Source organism: Podarcis pityusensis, assembly GCF_964106645.2.
Source record: "Podarcis pityusensis genome assembly, chromosome: 13".
NCBI classification, from domain to species: domain Eukaryota; kingdom Metazoa; phylum Chordata; class Lepidosauria; order Squamata; family Lacertidae; genus Podarcis; species Podarcis pityusensis.
This window is the reverse complement of record NC_138038.1, coordinates 10,623,518-10,646,670: the sequence shown is the minus strand read 5'-3', so window position 1 is coordinate 10,646,670 and position 23,153 is coordinate 10,623,518. Positions and strand designations below refer to the sequence as shown.

Genomic DNA, 23,153 nt, shown 5'->3' with positions numbered 1-23,153 from the left:
ATTTCCCCACCAGTTCACAGTAAAGGCTCCAGGGTGTCTACCTCCATCTGTTGCTGCTGAAGGCACGTTTGCCGTATTTATTGTTTTCAAAACGCTCATTCGAAAAACCACGATGTATTAAAAATAAAAATGGCCTCTGCAGGTACAGGAGGCAGGAAAGGAAAAACAGGCAGGGTGCGGGGGGAAAACAGGCTTGCACAAATCACTTTCTCTGTCTTGCCTTAGTGTGTTGTGCTTGTGCGTTAAATACACAGTTTTAGGCTCTTCTCTGAGCTGACTCACAGCGCTCTGTATTGGAAGGGTCTGCAGATCGGGGGCGCCAGTAATTCCACCTGCCTGGTTGTTATTAGGCCTCATAAGGTGGTGGGCTGCTGGTTCTCTACCTCAAAAAACACTTTTTGAGGGATGGGAGAGCTGCTATCTTGCACAAATCTGGTGGAACAAAAAAACAACTTGTATTTCAAAAAACATTAAAATGAAAATCTGGCTCATTTGCTACGAAACATCGGCTAGGGTGGAAGTTTGTTGTCATGCAATTAGAGGCAAAACAGGTAAACAAATACCTGCACGCAACACCTACAATGGGTCTCAGATTTCCAGAACTTGAAGGAATCAGGAAAGTTCCAATTGAAGGGAGGAGACAACAGCACACAGCACAAATGCATCCAGTCAAGCTCTGCCCAATGTGGATGGGAAACAGAGAGAGATTTAAATTTTGGGGCAAAAGTGCACACACACAAAAAAGCACACTGAAAAATCAGATCTATGCAACTCACATGCACATTAATGCCCTGGTGCAGGCATAGGCAAACTCTGCCCACCAGATATTTTGGGACTACAACTCCCATCATCCCTAGCTAACAGGACCAATGGTCAGGGATGATGGGAGTTTAGTCCCAAGACATCTGGAGGGCCGAGTTTGCCTATGCCTGCCCTGGTGTGCACACAGCCTTAAGAGTATCAGACATCTTTCTTCCTCATCTACAAAGTTCTCTTGTGCAATAATTTCAACCCGCCACCAGGCAGCACTGCACACACACAGCCAAAAAAAATCTTCCATCACAATGTGTAAGCAAAGAAGCAACAGCACACCGCCTCCAATAACAATGCATGAGACTATTTATTCTGGAGTACTTTTTTTGAGAATTGTGCAATCTGACAGAAAATGGAGGTCAGCATGATTTTATTATCTCCCCGACTCTGCCCAGAAGAGAGAGGGGTGCATTTAGAAAGACAGGATTTGAACATGGAATAATCCATTTGTGACTTCCAAAACCTTTGTGTACTCTCCGCCTCCGCCACACATTGCAAAGGGCTGATCCAATGGTCAGGAGGAGGCCAGTGGGATGAGAGATGAGTAAACATACAGCCTCATTTAGAAGCAGTGTTTGCCTGTGCAAGTGAAGAGTGCAAAGTCCATAGTTCTCTGCTGCTTAGCGAGGGAAGATTGTTTTGAACACGACAACATCAAAGGTAAACTCCAGCCTTCCCATAAAGCACACACTTGGCACTTCTTCAGGCCAGAAAACATTTGTAGAAGATCAATCCAATCTGGCCAGTCGGCGTTGGACGCGCACAGCCCAAAGCTATGCAAATTCCAGTGCAAAATCCCAAAGCTCCAGCATGCTTTTCTTGGATTCTATCTTCCACAATCAGATGCATTTATGCTGGTCCCTCAAGATATACGTTGTCAAACAGCATCACCCAAATCTCTATATCCTGATGAGGCTGCCCCTCGTCTTAGCAGCAGAACTAGCAATACTGAATGAAACGCCTTTCCCTTCCTGACCCCACAGTTTACAGGAGGGATGAAAATGTTGTTGCTGCTGCTGCGATTTCATTGCAGAGGGCGGAAGATGTGGCAGACAGTTTCTCCTCCGGGAGTTCACAGCAGCTATGGGGAACAGGAGGAGCCGGACATCCCAGGAAGCATGACATTACCTCTGCAGTCCACATACTGGTAGTTTTCAAAGGCCAACTGCTCCGAGTGAGCAAGGTATGAGCAAGTCACAGTACCCCTGGAGAGGGAGAGAAAGACCAGCTCAAAATGTTTGCAAATTGACAGCTGTTATGACTTCCCCAAGTCTAGTTCCCAACCTGACACAACCCACCAAAGATGTACAAAGCCCTGCCCTGCCCTCTTCACCACCTCCATGTTTCCAACCACAGCTTAATTCAAGTCTAGAGTTCAGGCCCAGGACTGTACAGGATACAGAAATGATTCCAGCCTTTGCCCTTTGGGCTTATAATCTACATTAGATAAGCAGGGAAGAGATGGGAGTCAGATGAAAGAGACCGACAACGACCAGTAAGGACACAGAAGGGGGAAAGCCAGCCAGCAGTCAACACAAGAGCAAGCAAGGGGGTGGATAGGTTTGTTCTGGGAAGAGAAGAGTCAGGGATGGGGCTGGCCTTCAAGCTCAACAGGGTCCTCAAACAGTGCGGGATCAAGGGGCAGATTAATTGGGCGGAGCTGCAATTTTGTTTCACTTTGGGCTGAAAGGCACAGTATAAATACTTTAAAATGAACAAAACGGGGGCCCGATGGCCAAGGGGCTGGAGTGCAGCAAAGGGGGTTTGTGCATGGTGGGACTGAAAAGAGGGGGAGAAGAACGAATCATTGTGCCAAGGAGGAGAAGGTTAAAAGACTGAAAGCTGGTAGAGCCAGTGCAAGGACTTCTGGGGAAGGGTGACATGATCTTGGGACCGAGAGGGAGAAAGTGGAGCTTAAAAGATGTCATGAATTGACTGGTGGTGGGAAGAAAATGCCCAGCCATGTGAAGGGGACGGTCATGGGGAAATCTATGCTATTGGCTGGAGGAAAGAACTGAGGATGGAGCAGGAGGCAGGGCAGGAGAGGGAGAGCAGAAACTCGTCAGATTACTGTCAAGGAAATGACGCTTACTGTATGTGCAGGAGAACATTGTGAACTTTTATTTTGGACCACGTGCAAATGTTGCTGAAAGAGAAGGGAAGATAATTAGTTTCCGGCTGCTTATGCCAACGCTTTGAATGCAGAACTTAATGGGGATGGGTTTTTCTGTCTCTTGTCACAAACAGGCCCACAACTCAGGGGCGGAGCCCCTGTTCTGCATGCTGAATTTCACAGGTCCAGTCCTCAGCAAACAGGTGGTTGGAAAGAAATACTGACACCCCAAAGCTAAATCCATGTGGTATTGATTAGAAATGTGGCAAGAACAATGCAGGAGGCAGCAGTTAAACGTTGCTGGTCTCTGCAGCCACAGCAGACGCTGTGACTCTCCAGTGGTTTGACTTCACCCCTGGAGGCACACTGCATTGTGTCTTGAGTCAGACAGATGCCAACCAACAGTCCTCGGCATCCCCAGTTGAAAAATATCTTAGGAAGTAATACTGGGAAGACCTTTTGGCAGGAGCTGCTGCCAGTCAGGGCTGGACTAGATGTATTCGCTATAAAGGTAACACAAGTGTGATTGAAGTTCCCAGAGTCCCTCGCAATGGTCTGTCTCCAGGTTGACATTAAAAGTCAGTCCCTCAGTTACTGCATAAAGACCACAACTCAAGTTCTGAAGCTGGGATATTTGTTTAATTGAGGAGCACACTCAGCAACACAGACAAGCGATAGTTCTTTGCCATTCTAATTTTCTGCCTTAGCTCCACACACCCCATCTGCACTACACAGTTAAAGCAGTGATTCAACCATCAATTCCTCTCTCCAAGGAGCTCTGGGTCTGTGAGGGTAACTGGGGGTCTCCTCGCAACTCTCAGCAGCACCCTTAACAAACTACAGTTCCCAGGATTCTCTGGGAGAAGCCGTGACTCTTTGAAGTGGTATGATATGGCTTTAAATGCATAATGCAGGCGGGATCTTAAGTGTGTCTGCTGTAGCTTCTCTAACAACTATCCTAGCTCTCTTATATAGATATAGATACCTAAGCATCTACTTAGTCTCACTGTGCCTCTTCCTTCACTGTAACCCACTAACCAAACGGCCTTGGTCCAGTATACCTGAAGGAGCGTCTCCACCTCCATCGTTCTACCCGGACACTGAGGTCCAGCACCGAGGGCCTTCTGGCAGTTCCCTCACTGCGAGAAGCCAAGTTACAGGGAACCAGGCAGAGGGCCTTCTCGGTGGTGGCGCCCTCCCTGTGGAACGCCCTCCCACCAGATGTCAAAGAGAACAACAACTACCAGACTTTTAGAAGACATCTGAAGGCAGCCCTGTTTAGGGAAGCTTTTAATGTTTGATGCATCATAGTATTTTAATATTCTTTTGGAAGCCGCCCAGAGTGGCTGGGGAAACCCAGCCAGATGGGCGGGGTATAAATAATAAATTATTATTATTATTATTATTATTATAACCAGATACTAAGCCATCTGTCTGGATCTTGGGGCAGTGCTGATGGGCTTGAACTGGCTTATTTTCAAAGTCCATTTTAGCTGTGCTGCATTACTGTAATGGGGACACTATGCATTATATACCATATTTTTTGCTCTATAAGACTCACCTTTTCCCTCCTAAAAAGTAAGGGGAAATGTGTGTGCGTCTTATGGAGCGAATGCAGGCTGCGCAGCTATCCCAGAAGCCAGAACAGCAAGAGGGATTGCTGCTTTCACTGCGCAGCGATCCCTCTCGCTGTTCTGGCTTCTGAGATTCAGAATATTTTTTTTCTTGTTTTCCTCCTCTAAAAACTAGGTGTGTCTTGTGGTCTGGTGCATCTTATAGAGTGAAAAATACGGTAATTCAATAAAAAAAAAATTAATGCTGATATTTCCTTCTAAAATTGAAACATTTGTTTAAGAAATTGTAACTTGTTCATACTTAAAAAGCAGTCAATTTGTTCAATGGTGTTTTTTTTAAAAAAACAACAAAGGCATCTTCCTTAAGTCTGAAACATATAAGTTTGCCAGCCACAATTGGTTAAAGTCATTATAAAAAAAATTCCATCAATTGACAGCATAACTTGAATTGAGATTCCCCCCCCCCCCAAGTGCAGGGATAGATTTCACAGACATACTTACTACGTGTTATTATCCATGATTTTACTCGAGACACTGTAATGCATCTACAAATAAATAAGAAAGAGCGAGTTAATTTGGGCTGCTTGTCTACTGCTTCTCCGTTACACACACTTTAGCATGGTCCTCACCTGAGCCCCATGTAAAGGTCTGATGTCCAGCTGTGTCGTCACAGTGTTTTTCCCAATCACCAGTGCCTTGTGCAAGACTTCGAGAGCAAGCTGAGACACATGCACAGTGTAAAAGTTGTTGTTTGTCACATTCAGCATATTCTAGAGAGAGAAAGACAGGCAGTATGAATTATGTGGGATGAGTTGATAAATTTGACATCTTGGTACATGTGTGTCCATCTGTTCCGCAACTGAATATTTATCCCATAATTAGCACCCTGCTGCTGCTGCCGCCCTATCCAAATGTATGATGCCATAGAAAAAGCGGAATGCCCAGTCTGTCCATTAGATAAACACACAGAGGCAGAGAAGGAGAATACAGCAGGAATTGAGGCCTGGAGCAAAGGAAGTCTGGATGAAATATGATTAAGGCATGGAGGAGGGCTTTCACAATGGATCCAGAAAGTATTTTGGACACAATGAAAAGGAAGATGCTAAAGATCAGGTGACTCATCTGATATGGTCTCACCTGTTCCGTGAGACCAGGGGTCAGCAAACTTTTTCAGCAGGGGACCGGTCCACTGTCCCTCAGACCTTGTGGGGGGGGGCGGACTATATTTGGGGGGAGAATAAACAAATTCCTATGCCCCACAAATAACCCAGAGATACATTTTAAATAAAAGGGCACATTCTACTCATGTAAAAACATACTGATTCCCGGACCGTCCACAGGCTGAATTTGGAAGGCGATTGGGCCAGATCCGGCCCCTGGGCCTTAGTTTGCCTACCCATGCATGAGACCAACATGAACCATCTCTGCGCAGTACAAAGCTCTGTACAGAGCATGGAACTGGCCTTGATATTTGGGCTAGGTTAAGCCCAGTAGAAGATTCCTGTTAGGTACTACTTGAGACCCTATCCCTGATCCTAAGGAATGACTGGCAGGAGGGAAAGTCAATGACAATACTAGATCAGAAACAGTTTCAGGTGTAATAAACTTCACTCTTTTTGTATAAACCAATCTGGTGCCCTCTTGGTGTCTTGTACTCATCCAGCACAGATTGATACAAGCAAAAATGGAAATGCGTTTGCCCATAGGATGTTGCTTGCTTCTGCCCACATCTGTATGGTGTGCCATGTGCATTTGAGTGTAATGTGCTGAGTACAGTATAAGGACTAGACCATGGGTAGGCAAACTAAAGCCCAGGGGCCGGATCCGGCCTAATCGCCTTCTAAATCTGGCCCACGGACGGTCCGGGAATCAGCGTGTTTTTACATGAGTAGAAAGTGTCCTTTTATTTAAAATGCATCTCTGGATTATTTGTGGGGCCTGCCTGGTGTTTTTACACGAGTAGAATGTGTCCTTTTATTTAAAATGTATCTCTGGGTTATTTGTGGGGCATAGGAATTTGTTCATTTTTCTTCTTCAAAATATAGTCTGCCCCCCCCCAAGGTCTGAGGGACAGTGGACTGAAAAAGTTTGCTGACCCCTGGACTAAACAAAAAGGCGGTTTTAATTTTTCCTAATCTCATTTACAACAGGCTCCTTTAGTCACCTGCTCCTTTGTTCCATAGATAAAGTCTTAAATTTGGGGCAAAGTTGAGTCCCACAACCTGCTTTGAATGTCACTTCTCAGCCTTGGAACATGTGCGGTGATAAAGGATGCCTCTTTTCATAGACATAATGGATTTTTCCTCTGCACACAGCGCAGTTACAACCAAGTTGCAGAGATCTCTGATCTAGAAGCCCCTCTAACTCAAGAAGATGCATCTTCCAGGCAGCTCTGAGCACAGTAATTGTTTTAAAAACAACAGCAACAACAACCCCATAACAACCCGCGCATTACATTAATCACAATCTCAATTTAAGAAGAAAATAGATTTTGTGACATGAATGCGATCCAACCCCTGTCCCACCAACCCCCAGGGACTCACAGTCATATTAAGGGTGATGCTGTAAGTAGAATTGTCAAAGGATATAGATGAGAAATTCAGTCCGGCAGGGACCACCGCAATGGAGCGTGGAAACAGGAAATACATCATGAGCCCTGTCATCAGCAGGCAGATGGTCACTGTGAGACATACGTACAGCTTCCTGCAAAAACAGGAGGAAGGCAGATTAGCAGTAGCTGAACCGCCACAAAAGAATCAGATTGCTGGCAGCAAAGTTAGGAAAGAGACGGCGGGAAGAAGGGCAGGGAGCATCATCAACAAAGACACAGTGAACTTACGTTCGCCTGGGCTTGAGCCGCTGGTCTCCGTATGGAATGAGGGCCACCAGCTGCTGTTCTTGCTCTGGAATGGGAGTAGAGGAGGAAGGGAGAGAGAGAAAAAGAGAGAGAGAGAATAAGCAAAGGTCTGGAAAACACCCCTCAGTGCAGGGGAGCACAGATCTGGTCCAATGAAGAGAACAGTATGTACAGTGGTGCCCCGCAAGACGAATGCCTCAGAAGACGAAAAACTCGCTAGACGAAAGAGTTTTCCGTTTTTTGAGTCGTTCCGCAAGACAAATTTCCCTATGGGCTTGCTTCGCAAGACGAAACGTCTTGCGAGTTCTTGCGAGTTTGTTTCCTTTTTCTTAAAGCCGCTAAGCCGTTAATAGCCGCTAAGCGCCGCTAAGCCGCTAATAGCCGTGCTTCGCAAGACGAAAAAAGCGCAAGACGAAGAGACTCGCGGAACAGATTAATTTCGTCTTGCGAGGCACCACTGTACATCTCAATGCAGAACATTGCATGTAATTTGGGCCATTTCCTTCTTAAGCAAGATGTAGCAGAACTTGTGAAGACATTCGTGTGTCTGTTTAAAAAAACCCCAGCTGTTTTAAGTATGTCTGGATCAGCTAGTTGTACAGGCTGGTGCCTTCAAGAGCTGCTTGTCGGCTTCTGGGAAAGATCTGGCCGGTCACTCTGGGAAACAGGATACAGCGGGCCTCTTCCTACATTAGCTTTGGCAGAACCTGGGCAACACAAGGTCTGGAGCTGAAACTTACCCCGGGGGATCCTCCCGGTGCCCTGGCACGTAGGGCAGGTGACGGAGCCGCGGCTGGCAGCGCCAACACAAGGAGCGCAGGACGCCTCCGCAGCATTGCCTCCGTTGATGGTGCCATAGTAGGGTGCTTCATCCTCATCACCCGAACTTTTCTCCCGTAGCGAGTCGCGTTCTCCTTTTTCTTCTTCGGCCTCTTCCTTGCCGCAGAGTTTCCTCAGCCACGAGAGGACTCTGTCCATTGTTCAGGGATGCTGTCTGACAAAGAGACTTTGATAAATGAAGATCTGAGGGTCTTGTGCAGGGGTCAGCAAACTTTTTCAGCAGGGGGCTGGTCCACTGTCCCTCAGACCTTGTGGGGGGGGGCCGGACTATTTTTTTTTGGGGGGGGGAATGAACAAATTCCTATGCCCCACAAATAACCCAGAGATGCATTTTAAATAAAAGCACACATTCTACTCATGTAAAAACACACTGATTCCCAGACTGTACGCAGGCCGGATTTAGAAGGCAACTGGGCCGGATTCGGCCCTGGGTCTTAGTTTGTCTACCCATGGTCTTGTGAATCCCCAAAGGCAGTACTTGATTTCTTAAATGAGCCTAAGGATCAAGGACACCTGGAAGGCACACCTGGCACAACAAAATTACATTCCCCAGCAATACCTTTTCCCCTTTGTGACTACTACTACTACTACTACTAGTAGTAGTAGTAGTACTAATTTTATTATTTATGCCCCACCCACTCTGGGCAGCTTTCAACACATAATAAAATGTCAAACGTTAAAACTTCCTGATACAGGGTTGCCTTCAGATGTCTTCTAAAAGTTGTATAGTTATTTATCTCCTTGACATCTGCTGGGAGGGCGTTCCAAAGGGAGGACGGCACTGCCAAGAAGGCCCTCTACGGGGTTCCCTGTAGCTTCACTTGTCTCAGGGAGGGAACTGCCAGAAGGCTGTTGGAATGGTTTACCTCAGGGATGGGGAACCTGTGGTGCTTCAGATGTTGTTGGACTCCCACCAGTCCCAGCTAGCGTAGTCAGGGGTCAGGGATGATGGGAGCTGTGGTCTAGCCATGTCTAAAGAGCCACATGTTCCCCATCACTGATATACATTCAAACGTGTTTGGCTCTTTTGGTTACCATATTTGAACTGCTGTTGTTGTTATATTTATTTATTCAATTTGAATCCCAGGGAGGTGTGGCTGAGGCAACCCAGGACTCAGCTAAATTGGTAAAGAAAAAGTATTTTGTATGTGTTGTATATGCGATATAACACTGTGACACCAGGTGGCAGTGTAGAGTTCCATTTTCCCCCTACCGGATTTCCCTGTATGAGTTTACAATGTGTTTAACTGAATCGCCTCTTAGACATATCTAGATTCAGCCTCATATCTAGATGGGCAGGTTTAAATAATAAAATTATTATTATTACAACCTTAAGAACATAATTTACACAGCATAATAATAAAAACATACTTGTAATACACATAATGATAATAAAATAACCACACCAACAGTCTCTCCGCCCCTATTTAGCACATTATTTAATGGCCAAAGGCTTGGGTAAAGAGGAATGTATTAACATTTGCATTTTCCTTCTGTGCCATTTTAGGAGGGTGAAAATTTCTGCAATTTTTTTTCCCAGTGAGGGGGTCTTAAACATAAGTTTTTGAGAGTGAGGAACTTGAACCTGCTATTATTTTTGTGAATGGACAACATTTAGATTTGCAAGTCTACATTTGATGAAGAAGCACATAAAGTTCTTTGGGAAAACCAAATAATTATAATTTCACCTTCTGAAAAAGTCAGGTAACGCTAAATAATAAAAATAACAAATATATGTAACTGGAAGTACTTGGCAATCAGGCAATCATTTTAACAATTTTCTATGCAATTTCACACACATTTCACTCACCAAGCAAAACTAAATTATATTAATTTAACCAAAATACACCTTGAATTCCCATGTCATGTTACAACTTTTGAGCACCCCTCATTTTTGGAATTTGAAAAATTCAACATGCCCTACTCTGTCATATTCAAACTCATCTCCTTCTGCCATTCAAACTTGTCTCCTCCTTCTCCCCTTTTCTCCCATTCCCTCCAGCCTTGTAAGTTCAAAAGCAATGCTTCAGAGAACTGAAGGCAGTTTGAAACCAGAGCCGTAGTTAGGTGATCTTGCACCCCTGAAAGAATCGTCCAGATTGCGCCCCCTAGACAATGACAAATTAGCTCTTATTTCTGCCTCTCCTCCAACCCTTCACCCATTCAATTCACCCTCTGTTTATTGCAAGAGGCAATATTATAGTTCAAGGACATGTTCCAGTGATGGAGAAACACTTAAGGAACGCGAGAAGCAGGACCAATGGGGGGGGGGTTGGCCTGGGGAGAATCTCAAGGGCCAGAGAGGAAGGCTTAGAGGGCCACATTTGGCCAATGGGCCTGAGGCTCCCCACCCCTAGGGTATAGACTCATACCACATTTACAGAATCACAGAATTGCAGAGTTGGAAGGGACATCCAATGGTCATTAGTCTAAACCCCTGCAATGCAGGAATCTTTTGCCCAATGTGGAGCGTTCCTGTTCAGGGTGCTAGCCAGCCAGCCAGCCAGCCAGCCAGGTAGCCAGGTAGCCAACCCTTCCTTCAGGAAACCATAAACTGTAAGAAGCTCAAGCAGGGCTTCCACAATCTTCTGCTTTTCTTCTTCAACTGACATTTAACGTTTCATTGCGACTGAGTATGCTCAGTTTTCACATTAGGCTTTTTAAAAACTTTTTTTTTTGTAGTTCTGCAAACACTGAGGTTCCCCCTAAAACATGTTACCGTAATTCATCCCTCTTGTTTCTCAATTTCTGTCAGTGCTTGCCGCCTGAGTTTGCAGAGAGAGGCACTTATTATTTATTGTTATTTATAAAATTTGTATACCACCCTTCATCTATAGATCTGAGCATAAAAAACACAAGGTTAAAAAACAACATATGTAATAAAAGCACTAACGAAACAAGCCAATAACCAATAGTTGTTTTCAGCAGCAAATTCTGGAGATATGGCTTAAAAACAGCTGGCTTCATGGGCATGACCAGGATTTTTATGGGGGGCGGGGACAGGACTTTGTTGGGGGGCAGAACTGATGTGATTGATATTTGTATTGTTTTACTTGGTATGGAGGGGCAGCTGCCCCCTCCCCGCTGCCCCTTGGCTAAACCCATGGCTGGTTTCTTTCAGCAGCTGTGCAAAGGGATACTCAACCTATCTTATTGGAAGGAGCTTGAGGCGGGCACAGTTCTTACCTGGCAGATGGGGAGCCAGGAGCAAGCAAAGATCACTCCCAGAAGTCCCTACTTAGGCCAAGTATCAGAGGTAAATACTAGCAGACTCCCAGAACAGGCCCCAACTAGTGTCAGATGTTTAACATTTCCTCTAAGGAAGTCCTTTCAATGCCACGAATCATATCTAGGGGAGGCAAAGTAGGAATAACTGGGGGAGGAGGAGAAAAGAAAATCAAGTTGCAGGGGGAGAGAAAGGGGAGATATACGGTAAATTTGAGAAATCATTTATCACCAGGTTTCAAACATTGCTGCTGAATTCCCACCTACCCTCAGAAGAGGAATCGTGGTACCAAATAGTATGCGAAACAGCCCTACTAGAAAAATTAACCAATAAACTGAAACTGACACAGGGACAAATAGAAGAAGCTCCCCTTTATCACATACACAGCCCAACAAGACAATGACAAAAATCCACCAACAGCATACACATCAATATGGCTAACCTGATCCAAAACACCCACCCACCCACCCCACTCACACATGAAAACAAAGACTACCACAGCCAACCACAAATGAACAGCCACACCCTAGGCCAACCCCAACCTCTCTCACCACCAAAGGAACACAAGCGAATAGCAGAGAACCTGCACAAGCAACGCTGACACCAAACCCTACATATAGTAAGTAAAATAGAAACACTGCCACCCGACCCCACCCCACCCATCTTCCCCCCTCCACTTCTTTCCCCCTTTTCTTCCTAATGTCTCAACAAATGAAACTGATTTGTAAAAATGTTACATGGGGGAAAAAATACAAGAGAGAGACATTGGACACACTTTTGTAAATCAAGAAAATCTTTAATTAAAAAAAGAATAAAAAAGAAAAGAAGAAGAGGAATCGTGGATTTCTGCTGGGTAGGGTCACATGTGTACTCAAAGAAATAGAGGAGTTCAACAGGGTAGAAATGGAGAGAGAACATTTTCCAGCAAGTCCTCCTGCTAACTCAAATTTACCAACAAAATAAACATATATTCTACCGATTCAAATATTTTACAAACATTCCCAATCGTGGAGGCTACTAGATACACAGTGTTGGAAACTACAAAGTGTTGACTTTTGACTTAGTGAACTATAACTTTTGACCTTAACATTAATTAGCAGTGTTTATCTTTCATAGCTGTTACAACTTCAGATATTAAACTGTTAATCTGATTTTGACCTGGGCTGATTGAAGCATTTGCTTTGATTCAGGTTCAGTGATAACAAGGCTTAGACAAGATAGAGTTCTGCTCCATAACCTAGCCGACCTGTGGTTTCCTCAGCCTTCTATAAAGAATGAAAAGGAAAAACTGCAGACTCAATATGAGCCACAGCCCACAAAATGTCACAATTCAGAAAAGTATTTCTCAACCTATGCAAAGCTTTCCCCCAGTTCCAAACTTGTGCCGATCTATTCTATTTTAAAACAGGATGGATTCTCAATACCTCTGCCTAGCTGAGAGCAGGATTTAGCAGCCAGAACAAGTACTGCATATCTGGGATTAGAAAAGGAGCAATTCTAGATAAACACACGCTTTTTATAAACTGACTACAGGAGAGATTCAGCTCTTTTAAAAGGGGTAGGCTTCATTCACACACAAAGGAGACTTATCCCCTTCTTTGTGTTTTAATGGGCTGAGCTGTTCCTTCTATTCAAAAACTCAAGATCACCTAGAAAGGTAACCCAGAAATACAGGTTGCACATACCTCACAGGATGAGCACTGAAAGCAGCATGAAGGCTTGGGAGTAGCGCTGCCAACTCTTCAGTCAACCTCTGTCACTGTGCCTTTAACAAGCAGATTAACAAAACATTAGCAGGTGGTAACACTTCATCCTCAAACTGTGAAGAGTTTTAACTACTGATTTCACTACAATTTAGATTAGCTGCTGTAAATAAAGCCCAGGAACATCCCAGGCTGATGAATTGGCAACCCTACTTGGGAAGATATATACCAGGCATGTCCAACAGGTTGATTGCGGGACCCATATTAGGAGGTGTGGCACGTTGACGTTTATTTCCTCCCCGGCAAGGAGGGCAAAGAGATGGGCTCATTTGTCTACTGGCTGCTGTAGCGCTGTGTGCTATTGTCAGCGGTGGACAACTCTGGTCAACCCTCCCCCCCAAAAAAAATGCCAAGGGGTAGATCACTGCCTTTTCTATATACTGGGAGTAGATGGCAGTATCTTGGGAGTTGGACGTGCCTGATATAGACCAAAAGGGGGGCGGGGAGCTAAACGTGGACAGAAAAGCAAAGAGTGACCAAGTTTGAAGCTTGTTTGGAAAGATTAAGGAGTTTTGGCTGGCAAAAGTAGCTTTAGATGGGGCTGAGATTACCTTCCTGCCTGTAGTAGTATAAAACCATAGAAATGTACAGTGGTACCTCAGGTTAAGAACTTAATTCGTTCTGGAGGTCCGTTCTTAACCTGAAACTGTTCTTAACCTGAGATACCACTTTAGCTAATGGGGCCTCCTGCTGCCGCCGCGCCACGGGAGCACGATTTCTGTTCTCATCCTGAAGCAAAGTTCTTAACCCGAGGTACTATTTTTGGGTTAGCAGAGTCTGTAACCTGAAGCATCTGTAACCCGAAGTACCACTGTAGTTGGAAGGGACTCTAAGGGTCATCTAGTCCAGCCCCCTGTAATGCAGGAATCTCAACTGGCTGAAGCCCCACTCAGGATACCAACACCCAAATAAAGAAGGCTGGCTTACTACATTTTGAAGTAATGCACAGTACCCTGTAAAAGAGAAGGCCTAGGGCTCCATAACACCAATTAATAATAATAATAATAATAATAATATCCCACCCATCTGACTGAGTTGCCCCAGCCACTCTGTGGGTCTTCCAACATATATATATAAAAAGTAATACATTAAAAGGCTTCCATATACAGGGCTGCCTTCAGATGTCTTCTTAAAGTTAGTTACTAATCTCCTTGACATCTGATGGGAGGGCATTCCACAGGGCGGGCACCACTACCAAGAAGGCCCCCTGTCTGGTTCCTGGTAACCTCACTTCTCGCAATGAGGGAACAGCCAGAAGGCCCTCAGAGCTGGACCTCAGTGTCTGGGCTGAACGATGGGGGTGGAGACGCTCCTTCAGGTATATTGGGCCGAGGTCGTTTAGGGCTTCAAAGGTCAGTACCAACACTTTGAATTGTGCTCGGAAACGTAAAAAGGTAAAGGTAAAGGACCCCTGACAGTTAAGTCCAGTCGCTGACAACTCTGGGGTTACGGCGCTCATCTCGCTTTACAGGCTGAGGGTAGCCGGCGTTTGTCCGCATACAGTTTTTCCGGGTCATGTGGCCAGCATGACTAAGCCACTTCTGGCGAACCAGAGCAGCGCATGGAAACGCCGTTTACCTTCCTGCCGGAGCGGTACCTATTAATCTACTTGCACTTTTGGCGTGCTTTTGAACTGCTAGGTTGGCCGGAGCTGGGACTGAGCAACGAGAGCTCACCCCTCGCGGGGATTTGAACCGCCGACCTTCTGACTGGCAAGCCTAAGAGGCTCAGTGGTTTAGACCACAGCACCACTCTTGTCCCTCTCGGAAACATCTTTCAAGACTGGTGTTATGTCGTCTTGGCGGCCGCTCCTAGTCACCTGTCTAGCTGCTGCATTCTGCATTACTTGTAGTTTCCGGGTCACCTTTAAAGGTAGCCCCACGTAGAGCGCATTGCAGTAGTCCAAGCAGGAGATAACCGGAGCATGCGCCACTCTGGCGAGACAGTCTGCGGGCAGGGAGGGTCTCAGCCTGCGTACCAGATGGAGCTGGTAGACAGCTGCCCTGGACACAGAATTGACCTGCACCTTCACAGACAGCTGTGAGCCCAAAATGACTCCCAGGCTCATAGCTGTCAACCTTCCCTTTTTTTGCGGGAAATTCCCTTATTCCAGCGCCGTTTCCCGCTGCTATCCCGGATTGTTAGATATCCTGTACACTGTCCCTGGGACAGGTGAGGCTGCTGATCCCTTATTTTCGAGGCTGCTGATCCCTTATTTTCAAATCTGAAAGTTGACAGATATGCCCAGGCTGCGCACCTGGTCCTTCAGGGGCACAGTTGCCCCATTCACGACCAGGTAGTCCCCTAACCCCAGAAACAATCCTTCTGTCTTGTCAGGATTCAACCTCAATCTGTGACCCGCCATCCATCCTCCAACCGCATCCAGACAATCACCTTCACTGCTCCACTCCCTGCTTGGTTTCCCATTTTGCTCAACCAGGCCATGTTGTCGCCAGTTAATAACTTTGCAAAATGGCCATTGATCCTCCTCCTCCTCCTCCTCGCAAAAAGCCACCTTAGGGCCAAGGAAGGCGAGGCTGACATGCGCTTCCCCGGCGAGCCCGACTGGGTGCCTGTTTGGGGAAGGATCGGGATCGTTTCCCCAGACCCGCCAGGCGGGCGGTTTCGAGGGTTTAAATTTGACGATCCGGTTGTCGAGGCGCAGAGAAAACGAGAGCCAGAAAGAGGAAATGGCAGGGCAGTCGCAGCAAAGAAGAAGAGGAGAAAGTGGCAGCAGGGGAAGGAAGCGAGGGGGCGAGGGGCCGGTGGTCGCCGCACGCGGCCCCTCGGAGGAGACCCAAGGGGGACACCTGCTCACCGCGCCCCGCCTGAGGAGAGCGGCCAGGCTGCTGCAGCGTCCGGCGGACTCCGGAACGAAGCGAAAGCGAAAACCGGCGGCGCCTCGCCCTCCTCCGGCCACCCAGAGGGCGACAGCCGAGCGGCTCCACCCCCGGCGGGCATTTCCCGCCCGAGAAGGGGGCGATGGCGGCGGTCCGCTCTCGGCTTTCCCCTCAGCGACTGATTTTTAGCCGGTGCTTAATTTCAAATAGATTCGGGGGGGGGGTGGGGAGAGAGCCGAGCTCGGACCCTGCCAAGCTTTCGCCCCGAAAAAAGCACGGCTAGTCCGGCCACGCCGCTGGCATTTACTCGCGAGTAAGCGTGGGGAGTGGGGCCATCGGCGCCCTTTACTCGAAAGTCAAGCCTCCCTCAAAAGGTCCCGCAAAAGGCGTCATAGTGTTATGTTCTCCCCTGGTCCATTAATGGCGACGGCCGCAGCTTCGTGGGTGAATCGCCTCACGGCTTCGAATAAGTCGCCTTCGGGGTTCGAAGATGCGTGTTGTTGCCCTTTCCCACGTCATGGCTGGCCAGCATCTGCTAGGCCGCGTGAAGACTGGCGCGTTCCGAAAATGCCTATACTCGGTTTTTAAACCGTTTTTTTTTGCATTTGAGGTTCGCTTCTCAACTTGTAACTGAGGTAATGGCCTGAAGTGTTCCAGGTTTAGTTTTTCACTCCACCCCCTTTGCTACTATTTTTTTTCTTTTTTGCGCTCAATTCAGAACACAAACCCCTTTCCTCGCTCCATTTATGCTCCTTCCAAAGTCCTCTTTTTCAGCTGGAGGGCAGCCATGACAACTGGGCAAAGCCGTCCTTCCAGTTGCTCTCACTGCTCTGAGAGGAAATTGAGCAATCCAAACTTTTCCATGGAATTTCCTCATTATGTCTGCGCCTCCTCAGCCACAAACCAAGATCCCCATTGTCCTCCCTATAGTGAAAAAAGCACAACCTGTTTCCCGTGACCATACCACTGAAGCATAGTTTTACAATATCTAGATTTAAGGTGATGAAACACCAGCAGCCCAACTTTCCACCAGAGATCCCTTCCGCCACAGAACATAGTGAAATTGGTCACCGACTTATTGAGAAATCCTACTTTGTCGAATTGGGGTTACGCCCAGGAAAGTGTGCCAAGGACGGTTGCTCTATTTGTGTTTATTATTATTATTATTCTGTGCATGCCTTGCAAATATATATATATATATATATATATATATATATATGCAATCAAGGAGTCCAAAAATTGGAAAGGTTTGCCAAGGAGGACGTGGTTTCCTTCACCACATCCATAACATTCATGCGGTACTTTTACCTTTTCATACCATAAATAAGTGTGCCAACCAAAAATATTATCATGACCTAAGTCTAGAATATGTGAATTCTCCAATATCCTCCATTCTTTCAGACAACAAAGACAAGATGCTTCATAATATAATCTCATATCTGGCAGGGAGAAACCTCTCTCTTTTGCATCTCTCAATGTTTTATATTTTATTCCTCGTTTTTCCCCCTTGCCAAATATATTTAGAAATATCTTTTTGCCATGTATTGAAACACCTTGCCAATCACCGGAATTGTTTGAAAGAAAAATAACATTCTAAATAATACATTCATTTTTATGGTCGACAGACTCGATACTGCCTAATAGTGAAAGATTCATTCTGTTCCAAATAACTTTCCAGCTTTTTAAATACTTATCTTTATACAGATTTATATTATTTGCTGTTACCCATATGCCTAAATACTTCGCCTTCCTTTCAATCTTTAATCCAGACGCATCTGGATTTATTTTTACTCTCATCATTCATATTCTTAACCAAGACTTTGGTTTTATCTTTATTAATCTTAAGACCTGTTGCCTCACCAAAATTTTTTATCCCTTGTAATACTTTCGTGATTGACTCTTGGTTCTTCTACCGATAATCACCACATCATCTGCAAATGCTTTTAATTTATATTGTCTCTGTCCCACTCTTCTACCTTTAATATCTTGATTACATCTTGTTCTTTGTGCAAATACTTCTAAAACCACTATAAACAATATTCATGCAGACACAAGCTAGGTGCAAGAAATTGCAGGGCATGCTATGGCAGAGAAGTCCCCAAACCTGTCCAGTCCTGATCTTGGGAAGCAAATTCATCTCCCTGACATGAATGCTTATGAGAGGAGCTGCTTGCCCAAGTCCAGGCTATTGGAGGCTTTCAAAGGTCAAAACAGCACCCAATTATGTTTTGTAATTTTATTGCAAGTAAATAATAATGACAAAAACAAAGGTAAGGTCTCCCCCACCCCACCCTGCTCCTGAAAATAATAATAATGCAAGAGTTAATAACATTTTGCCAAAGATTACTATGTGTGCCTGGCAGTTGTAAACTAGGCTTACCAATAAACGTGTACCAAATCTCAATAAAATAATTGTTTTTGTTGTCCCTCTGAAGCCTGCATTCGTTTGGCAAGTTTCTCCATCGGAGCAATGGACCAAATTTGTCGTTGCTATTGGTGAACTGCCCAAACTCTTCCAGTTGTGTGCATCTGGTTACCTCGCTGCCACTGACAGAAATATAAGAAGCTCTTTATGTGGTTAAGTCTCTGTTCTCCCCATCAAAAAGCCAGCTAATTATTAAACACTTGTGCTATAAAAATTGTCCCTTGGTTTGCTTAAGACAGTCAGGCATGGCCGCCAAACGTGGCCCTCCAGATGTTTTGGGACTACAACTCCCATCATCCCTAGCTAACAGGACCAGTGGTCAGGGATGATGGGAACTGTAGTCCCAAAACATCTGGAGGGCCAAGTTTGGCTATGCCATAAGTCAACCCTTGAGGATATTTGAAGCAGTTTGCTTAGTTTGTTGACTGTTGTGCTTTCCCCACTTCTTTTCAACAGTGGATTGTGCATCTAGAAAACCATCTGCTAAGTTTTTGTTTTTTATTATTAAAGAGAGCTGTTTCAGAAGCTCTTTTAAAAAACCCAGGGATACATTACTTGAAAAGTATTCCCACTACTGTTTCCTGAGACACATGTACACGTACAGAGCTCCCTCTGGCTCTGGGTTCAGGGGTGCTGGGCTTGAGCAAAACAACAGAGTGCCATGCATTAAGGCAGCACTTAAATTATCTTAGCACCTCTAGTGGCAAGGGGAGAGGCAACCTTTTATACAAAGCTTGTTCAGTGTAATGTTGTTTTCTTGTAAGCAAATCCTCAGACCTACTCCATGTGTCCGTCCCCCCCAAGAAAAATAGGTGCCAGAACTCACTATGAAGTTGTTATGGGAAAGCCAGCCAGATGGGCGGGGTATAAATAATAAAATTATCATTATTATTATTATTACTATTACTACTACTACAGTAAGTTGCCGGGCGACTCAGGACAGCCCTGAACAAATGCCAGTTTGAGAACAGCTGCATTCAGCGCCCGGGGAGTTGCTAAAAACCAATGCAAGCTGTCCCTTTAACTGGTTTAGGGGTTGCCTTTCTCCTCTTAGGTTCAGACGGATAGCTAGGGCAGCTTGGAAGGACCCTTGTCTGAAGAAAAGGAAATACGAATTGGCCCTGCCATGTAGCTTGACCAAATGCAGCTAGGAGCTAGGTAAAGTCGTAGATAAAAAAATTGTAGACTCGCCCATGCTGGCCAGCTTCCATTTTGATTTGAAATGTTTGTTTTTTGGACTTCTTAGAAGGAGAATGGGGGGGGGGGGGTGCCAGTCCTCAATGGCACCCACCGGAGAGGTGCCAGAAATGTGTCCCAGCTGAAAAAAAGCACTAGACCTACTGCCATTGAATATAAACAAGTGTGCCTCACTCGAGAAGCCCTGCCACCCCAATTTTACTTGAAATGTTTCATTTCAGTGGAAGTTACTTTTCTCGAAATAAGGTTGAGAATGGTTTCCCTCATAAACCCCACCCAGCAAGGAATGTTTGGTGAGCTGGTTTTATTTTCATAAACGCAAGGATGCTTATTTAATGTATACTTTATTTTAACATCTGTCACACCCCAAAGACTGTTCAAAGTGTTTCTTCTAAGCAATATACAAAGATCTTAATATTTGCACTTTTTAAAATTATCATCCATGCACCCCTCTCATAAAATATATGAAGCCAACAAAAGAAAAGTTCAGCTTTTATGAAACCTAAAAAGAAATATCTCTCTACCAGGGTTAACAAGAGGTTTGCCAATAGGATTGGTAGCAATAGAACTAATTCAAGTCAAACAATATGATCTACCTAGGATTACCAAGATTCTCACCCATCAACCCAAAGCAAAATAAGTCCTAATCTGGAGATCTCTGATCAGAGATATGTAGCTTTCCATGCACAAGTTAAATGAGGGTGGGGAAAGGCAGTGCACTGCAGAAGTAGGTGTTTCGTTTCGTTTTCCCTCTTCTAAAGCAAAAAGGGGTCTTAATCGCTTCCATCATTTCTGAATTTTCCCTCCCAATCATATTGGCCCAAAGTCACAGGAAAAAAACAGACCTGTGTTTACCCCAACACACAAAAAACAGGTATGGGTTCAGCCACATCTCCAAGGGTAGGTGTGTCTTTTTTTAAACGATAGCAGCCATTCTTTTTATATTGTTTGAAAAGTCAAAGGAGCACCTGAGAGTGAAATAATCCAGTTGGAATGGGCACACGTCCTGTTTATTCAATGGGGTTTGGGCAGAACTTCCTTCTGTCTCTTTTCCCTGATGGGATGGGGGAAACTTTCTCCCTTAATGCCATCTCTGATCCAGCATTTCCTCATGTACTTTTATGCTCAATATTATGCAAATACATATTTAAGGGCTTTATTAACATGTTTAAATTGAATCAACATTTGTTTAAAAATGTGCATTCCCCCCCCCCCCAAAAAAAATTGGTCCACTGGCTGGGCAGGGTGGGTCAGAAATCTTGGATGTGAGAGTCTAGTCATCTAAACAAGAGGAATGGGTCTACAAAAATAGTTTTGTGTCGTTTCCCCCACCAAGCATGTCTTGACCATGTGTCAATCAAATACTTAAGTTATAATAGCTATTAATAATACCTCTAAAGATTTACACAAGAGGAGCAACTGCTCTTTGTTTTGGTATTTTTATGGCGAACCACCCACCCAGTCTTGCTACCGACTTTGCTCCTTTCATAGTCTATTTCACTCCCAGTAACTAACAGCAAACAGCAGCATTTAGGTTTTGATGGGATTGGCCAAGAACGCCAACAGCTAGACTATGACGAATGCATTTTAAGGTAGTGTCTGCAAAACGCAACATGAAAATGCTGGTGGAATTATTGCTCCAACAAAATGCATGATTCCAAAACTAGAGGACAACCAGCTCCACCACCGCCTTCATGAGAGGACAGAATCGGGAATAGCTGGTCTTTAGTTTAGCTCCACCGCTGCCACCACCAGATGGGTAGGAACAATACAGGAAATCCCCTCAAGTCTCTGGTTCTTGCTTGCTTGCCGCTCATGAACAAAAGCCCTAAAATTCTTAGGAACACAGCTCACTTGTATTTCGTGTGTACATTCACCTCTTTTTACTACAACAAAATCTGGTATTATGCCAGTTTGGGGAAGGAACAACCCTTAGTGTTTTAAAGAAATCCTAGTGCCCGAGTCATTGGATACTGGTGGTAGTGGTGGTGATGAACCATGATGCAATGGGAAACAGAAGCCAAGCCATCTCTGCTGTGCTGGAACAGAAGGGAACTGGAAGCTGCTGGTGCCATTTACTGCTCAGGTTTTAATGAGCACGGTGAGGGAAAAGGTTCAATACTGGTTTTCGTACCAATCGCTGTGACTCAGTTGCAGCAACTCAGTGACAACTTGGGACATATCACAGTTGTGTTTCCGAAGCAGCCTGAGGTTAAGGTGCCTGTCGCAGAAGCCCATCTCGCTCAGGTTGGCTAGGAAGGGGTTCATTTGCTCCTCGGTGGCCACAGGAAGAGCCTTGAAGGATGGAAGGAGGAGAACGATCAAAACCAGGAAATGTGCATGCTTAGATCTAGGGTTCTCTGCCAATGCTTTTCCCAATCTGTATGCATGAAATAAATCCCCACCTTCCACAGGAGAGGATGTTATCTTGGCAATTATTAATTATATTCATATCCCACCTTTCCTTCAGGAAACCCATTTTGTCCCATTATTTTATCTTCACAACGGACAAAATAACAGGTTACTCTTCCCACTCACTCCACAGTCAGCAGCATTTCAATAACAAGGCTTTCACATCACTCTGGTGGGTGAAGCTACCACCCCCATTTTGATCCTGCCTATTTCTGCAGCACTATGAGGGACGCGGGTGGCGCTGTGGTCTAAACCACTGAGCCTCTTGGGCTTGCTGATCAGAAGGTTGGCAGTTCGAATCCCTGTGATGGGGTGAGTTCCTGTTGCTCGGTCCCAGCTCCTGCCAGCCTAGCAGTTCAAAAGCACGCCAAAAAGTGCAATTAGATAAATAGGTACCACTCTGGCGGGAAGGTAAATGGCGTTTCTGTGCGCTGCTCTGGTTTCGGTGTTCCGTTGCGCCAGGTGTGGCTTAGTCATGCTGGCCACATGACCTGGAAAAACTGTCGGCAGACAAATGCCAGCTCCCTCGGCCTGTAAAGCGAGACGAGCGCCGCAACCCCAGAGCCGTCTGCCACTGGACTTAACTGTCAGGGGTCCTTTACCTTTGCGATTTAAGGGATTTCTGGAATCCTTGCTGCCCTCCCCATCTCCCCTCCTCTCTGACTGCATAGAGCGGGTGGGAAGGTAGCTCCACCTTTGCTCACACAGCCAAGTTCCTTTCCCAATCGCTATCGATTAATTTTTAACAGGACAGAGGACTGCGTGTGCTTGCTTCTCCCACTGCCCAGCTGTCGTCAAAGGGAAGAGAGCACCAGTCAACCAGAATGCAATGGGAGCGAGTAAGGTTTTCCACTCTGGTTCTGGAGAATGGTGAGACACAGGAGGCTAGTGGCAACCAGTCGAAAGAACAAAGCAGCTCATGGCTGCAGTCTGACAGAACAAGGCAGGTGACTGTCCCAATGAAATGATACAGCACCAACTTGCTGGAGCCAAGGGCCATCTGTGTGATACTGCAGGTCTTCCGATGGGCAAGGCCCATGTGAGCATTCAAGATCCCAATCCTTGTTTTAGGAAGCTACCCTCCTCCTTGCTT

General features: G+C 45.5%; 2 protein-coding genes across 7 annotated transcripts in view; both read right to left on the bottom strand.

The window, feature by feature from the left end:
- Window positions 1-1,101: 1,101 nt before the first annotated feature.
- Window positions 1,102-16,936, bottom strand: TMEM106A (transmembrane protein 106A). Of its 5 annotated transcripts, none has more exons than XM_080977067.1 (10): window positions 16,766-16,936; window positions 13,109-13,188; window positions 11,384-11,570; window positions 8,098-8,351; window positions 7,340-7,403; window positions 7,044-7,203; window positions 5,130-5,270; window positions 5,002-5,045; window positions 2,906-2,959; window positions 1,102-2,018 (listed from the first exon to the last, which is right to left on the bottom strand). In XM_080977067.1, the coding sequence occupies exons 4-10, from the start codon at window positions 8,333-8,335 to the stop codon at window positions 1,895-1,897; spliced, it is 825 nt and encodes a 274-aa protein (XP_080833193.1). In that variant the 5' UTR covers window positions 8,336-8,351; window positions 11,384-11,570; window positions 13,109-13,188; window positions 16,766-16,936; the 3' UTR covers window positions 1,102-1,894. The 5 variants fall into 5 exon arrangements, with proteins under 5 accessions (XP_080833193.1, XP_080833195.1, XP_080833191.1 ...); XM_080977069.1 differs by lacking the exon at window positions 16,766-16,936 and adding an exon at window positions 16,005-16,137 and having other exon boundaries at window positions 8,098-8,347; XM_080977065.1 differs by lacking the exon at window positions 16,766-16,936 and adding an exon at window positions 16,005-16,136.
- Window positions 16,937-19,976: 3,040 nt separating this feature from the next.
- NBR1 (NBR1 autophagy cargo receptor) overlaps window positions 19,977-23,153 on the bottom strand; it is a 30,732-nt gene continuing 27,555 nt past the window's right edge. For both annotated transcript variants that reach the window (XM_080976604.1, XM_080976605.1), the window contains exon 21: window positions 19,977-21,943. In XM_080976604.1, coding sequence (XP_080832730.1) covers window positions 21,764-21,943 — 180 coding nt within the window. In that variant the 3' untranslated portion in view covers window positions 19,977-21,763. The remainder of the gene's footprint in view (window positions 21,944-23,153) is intronic.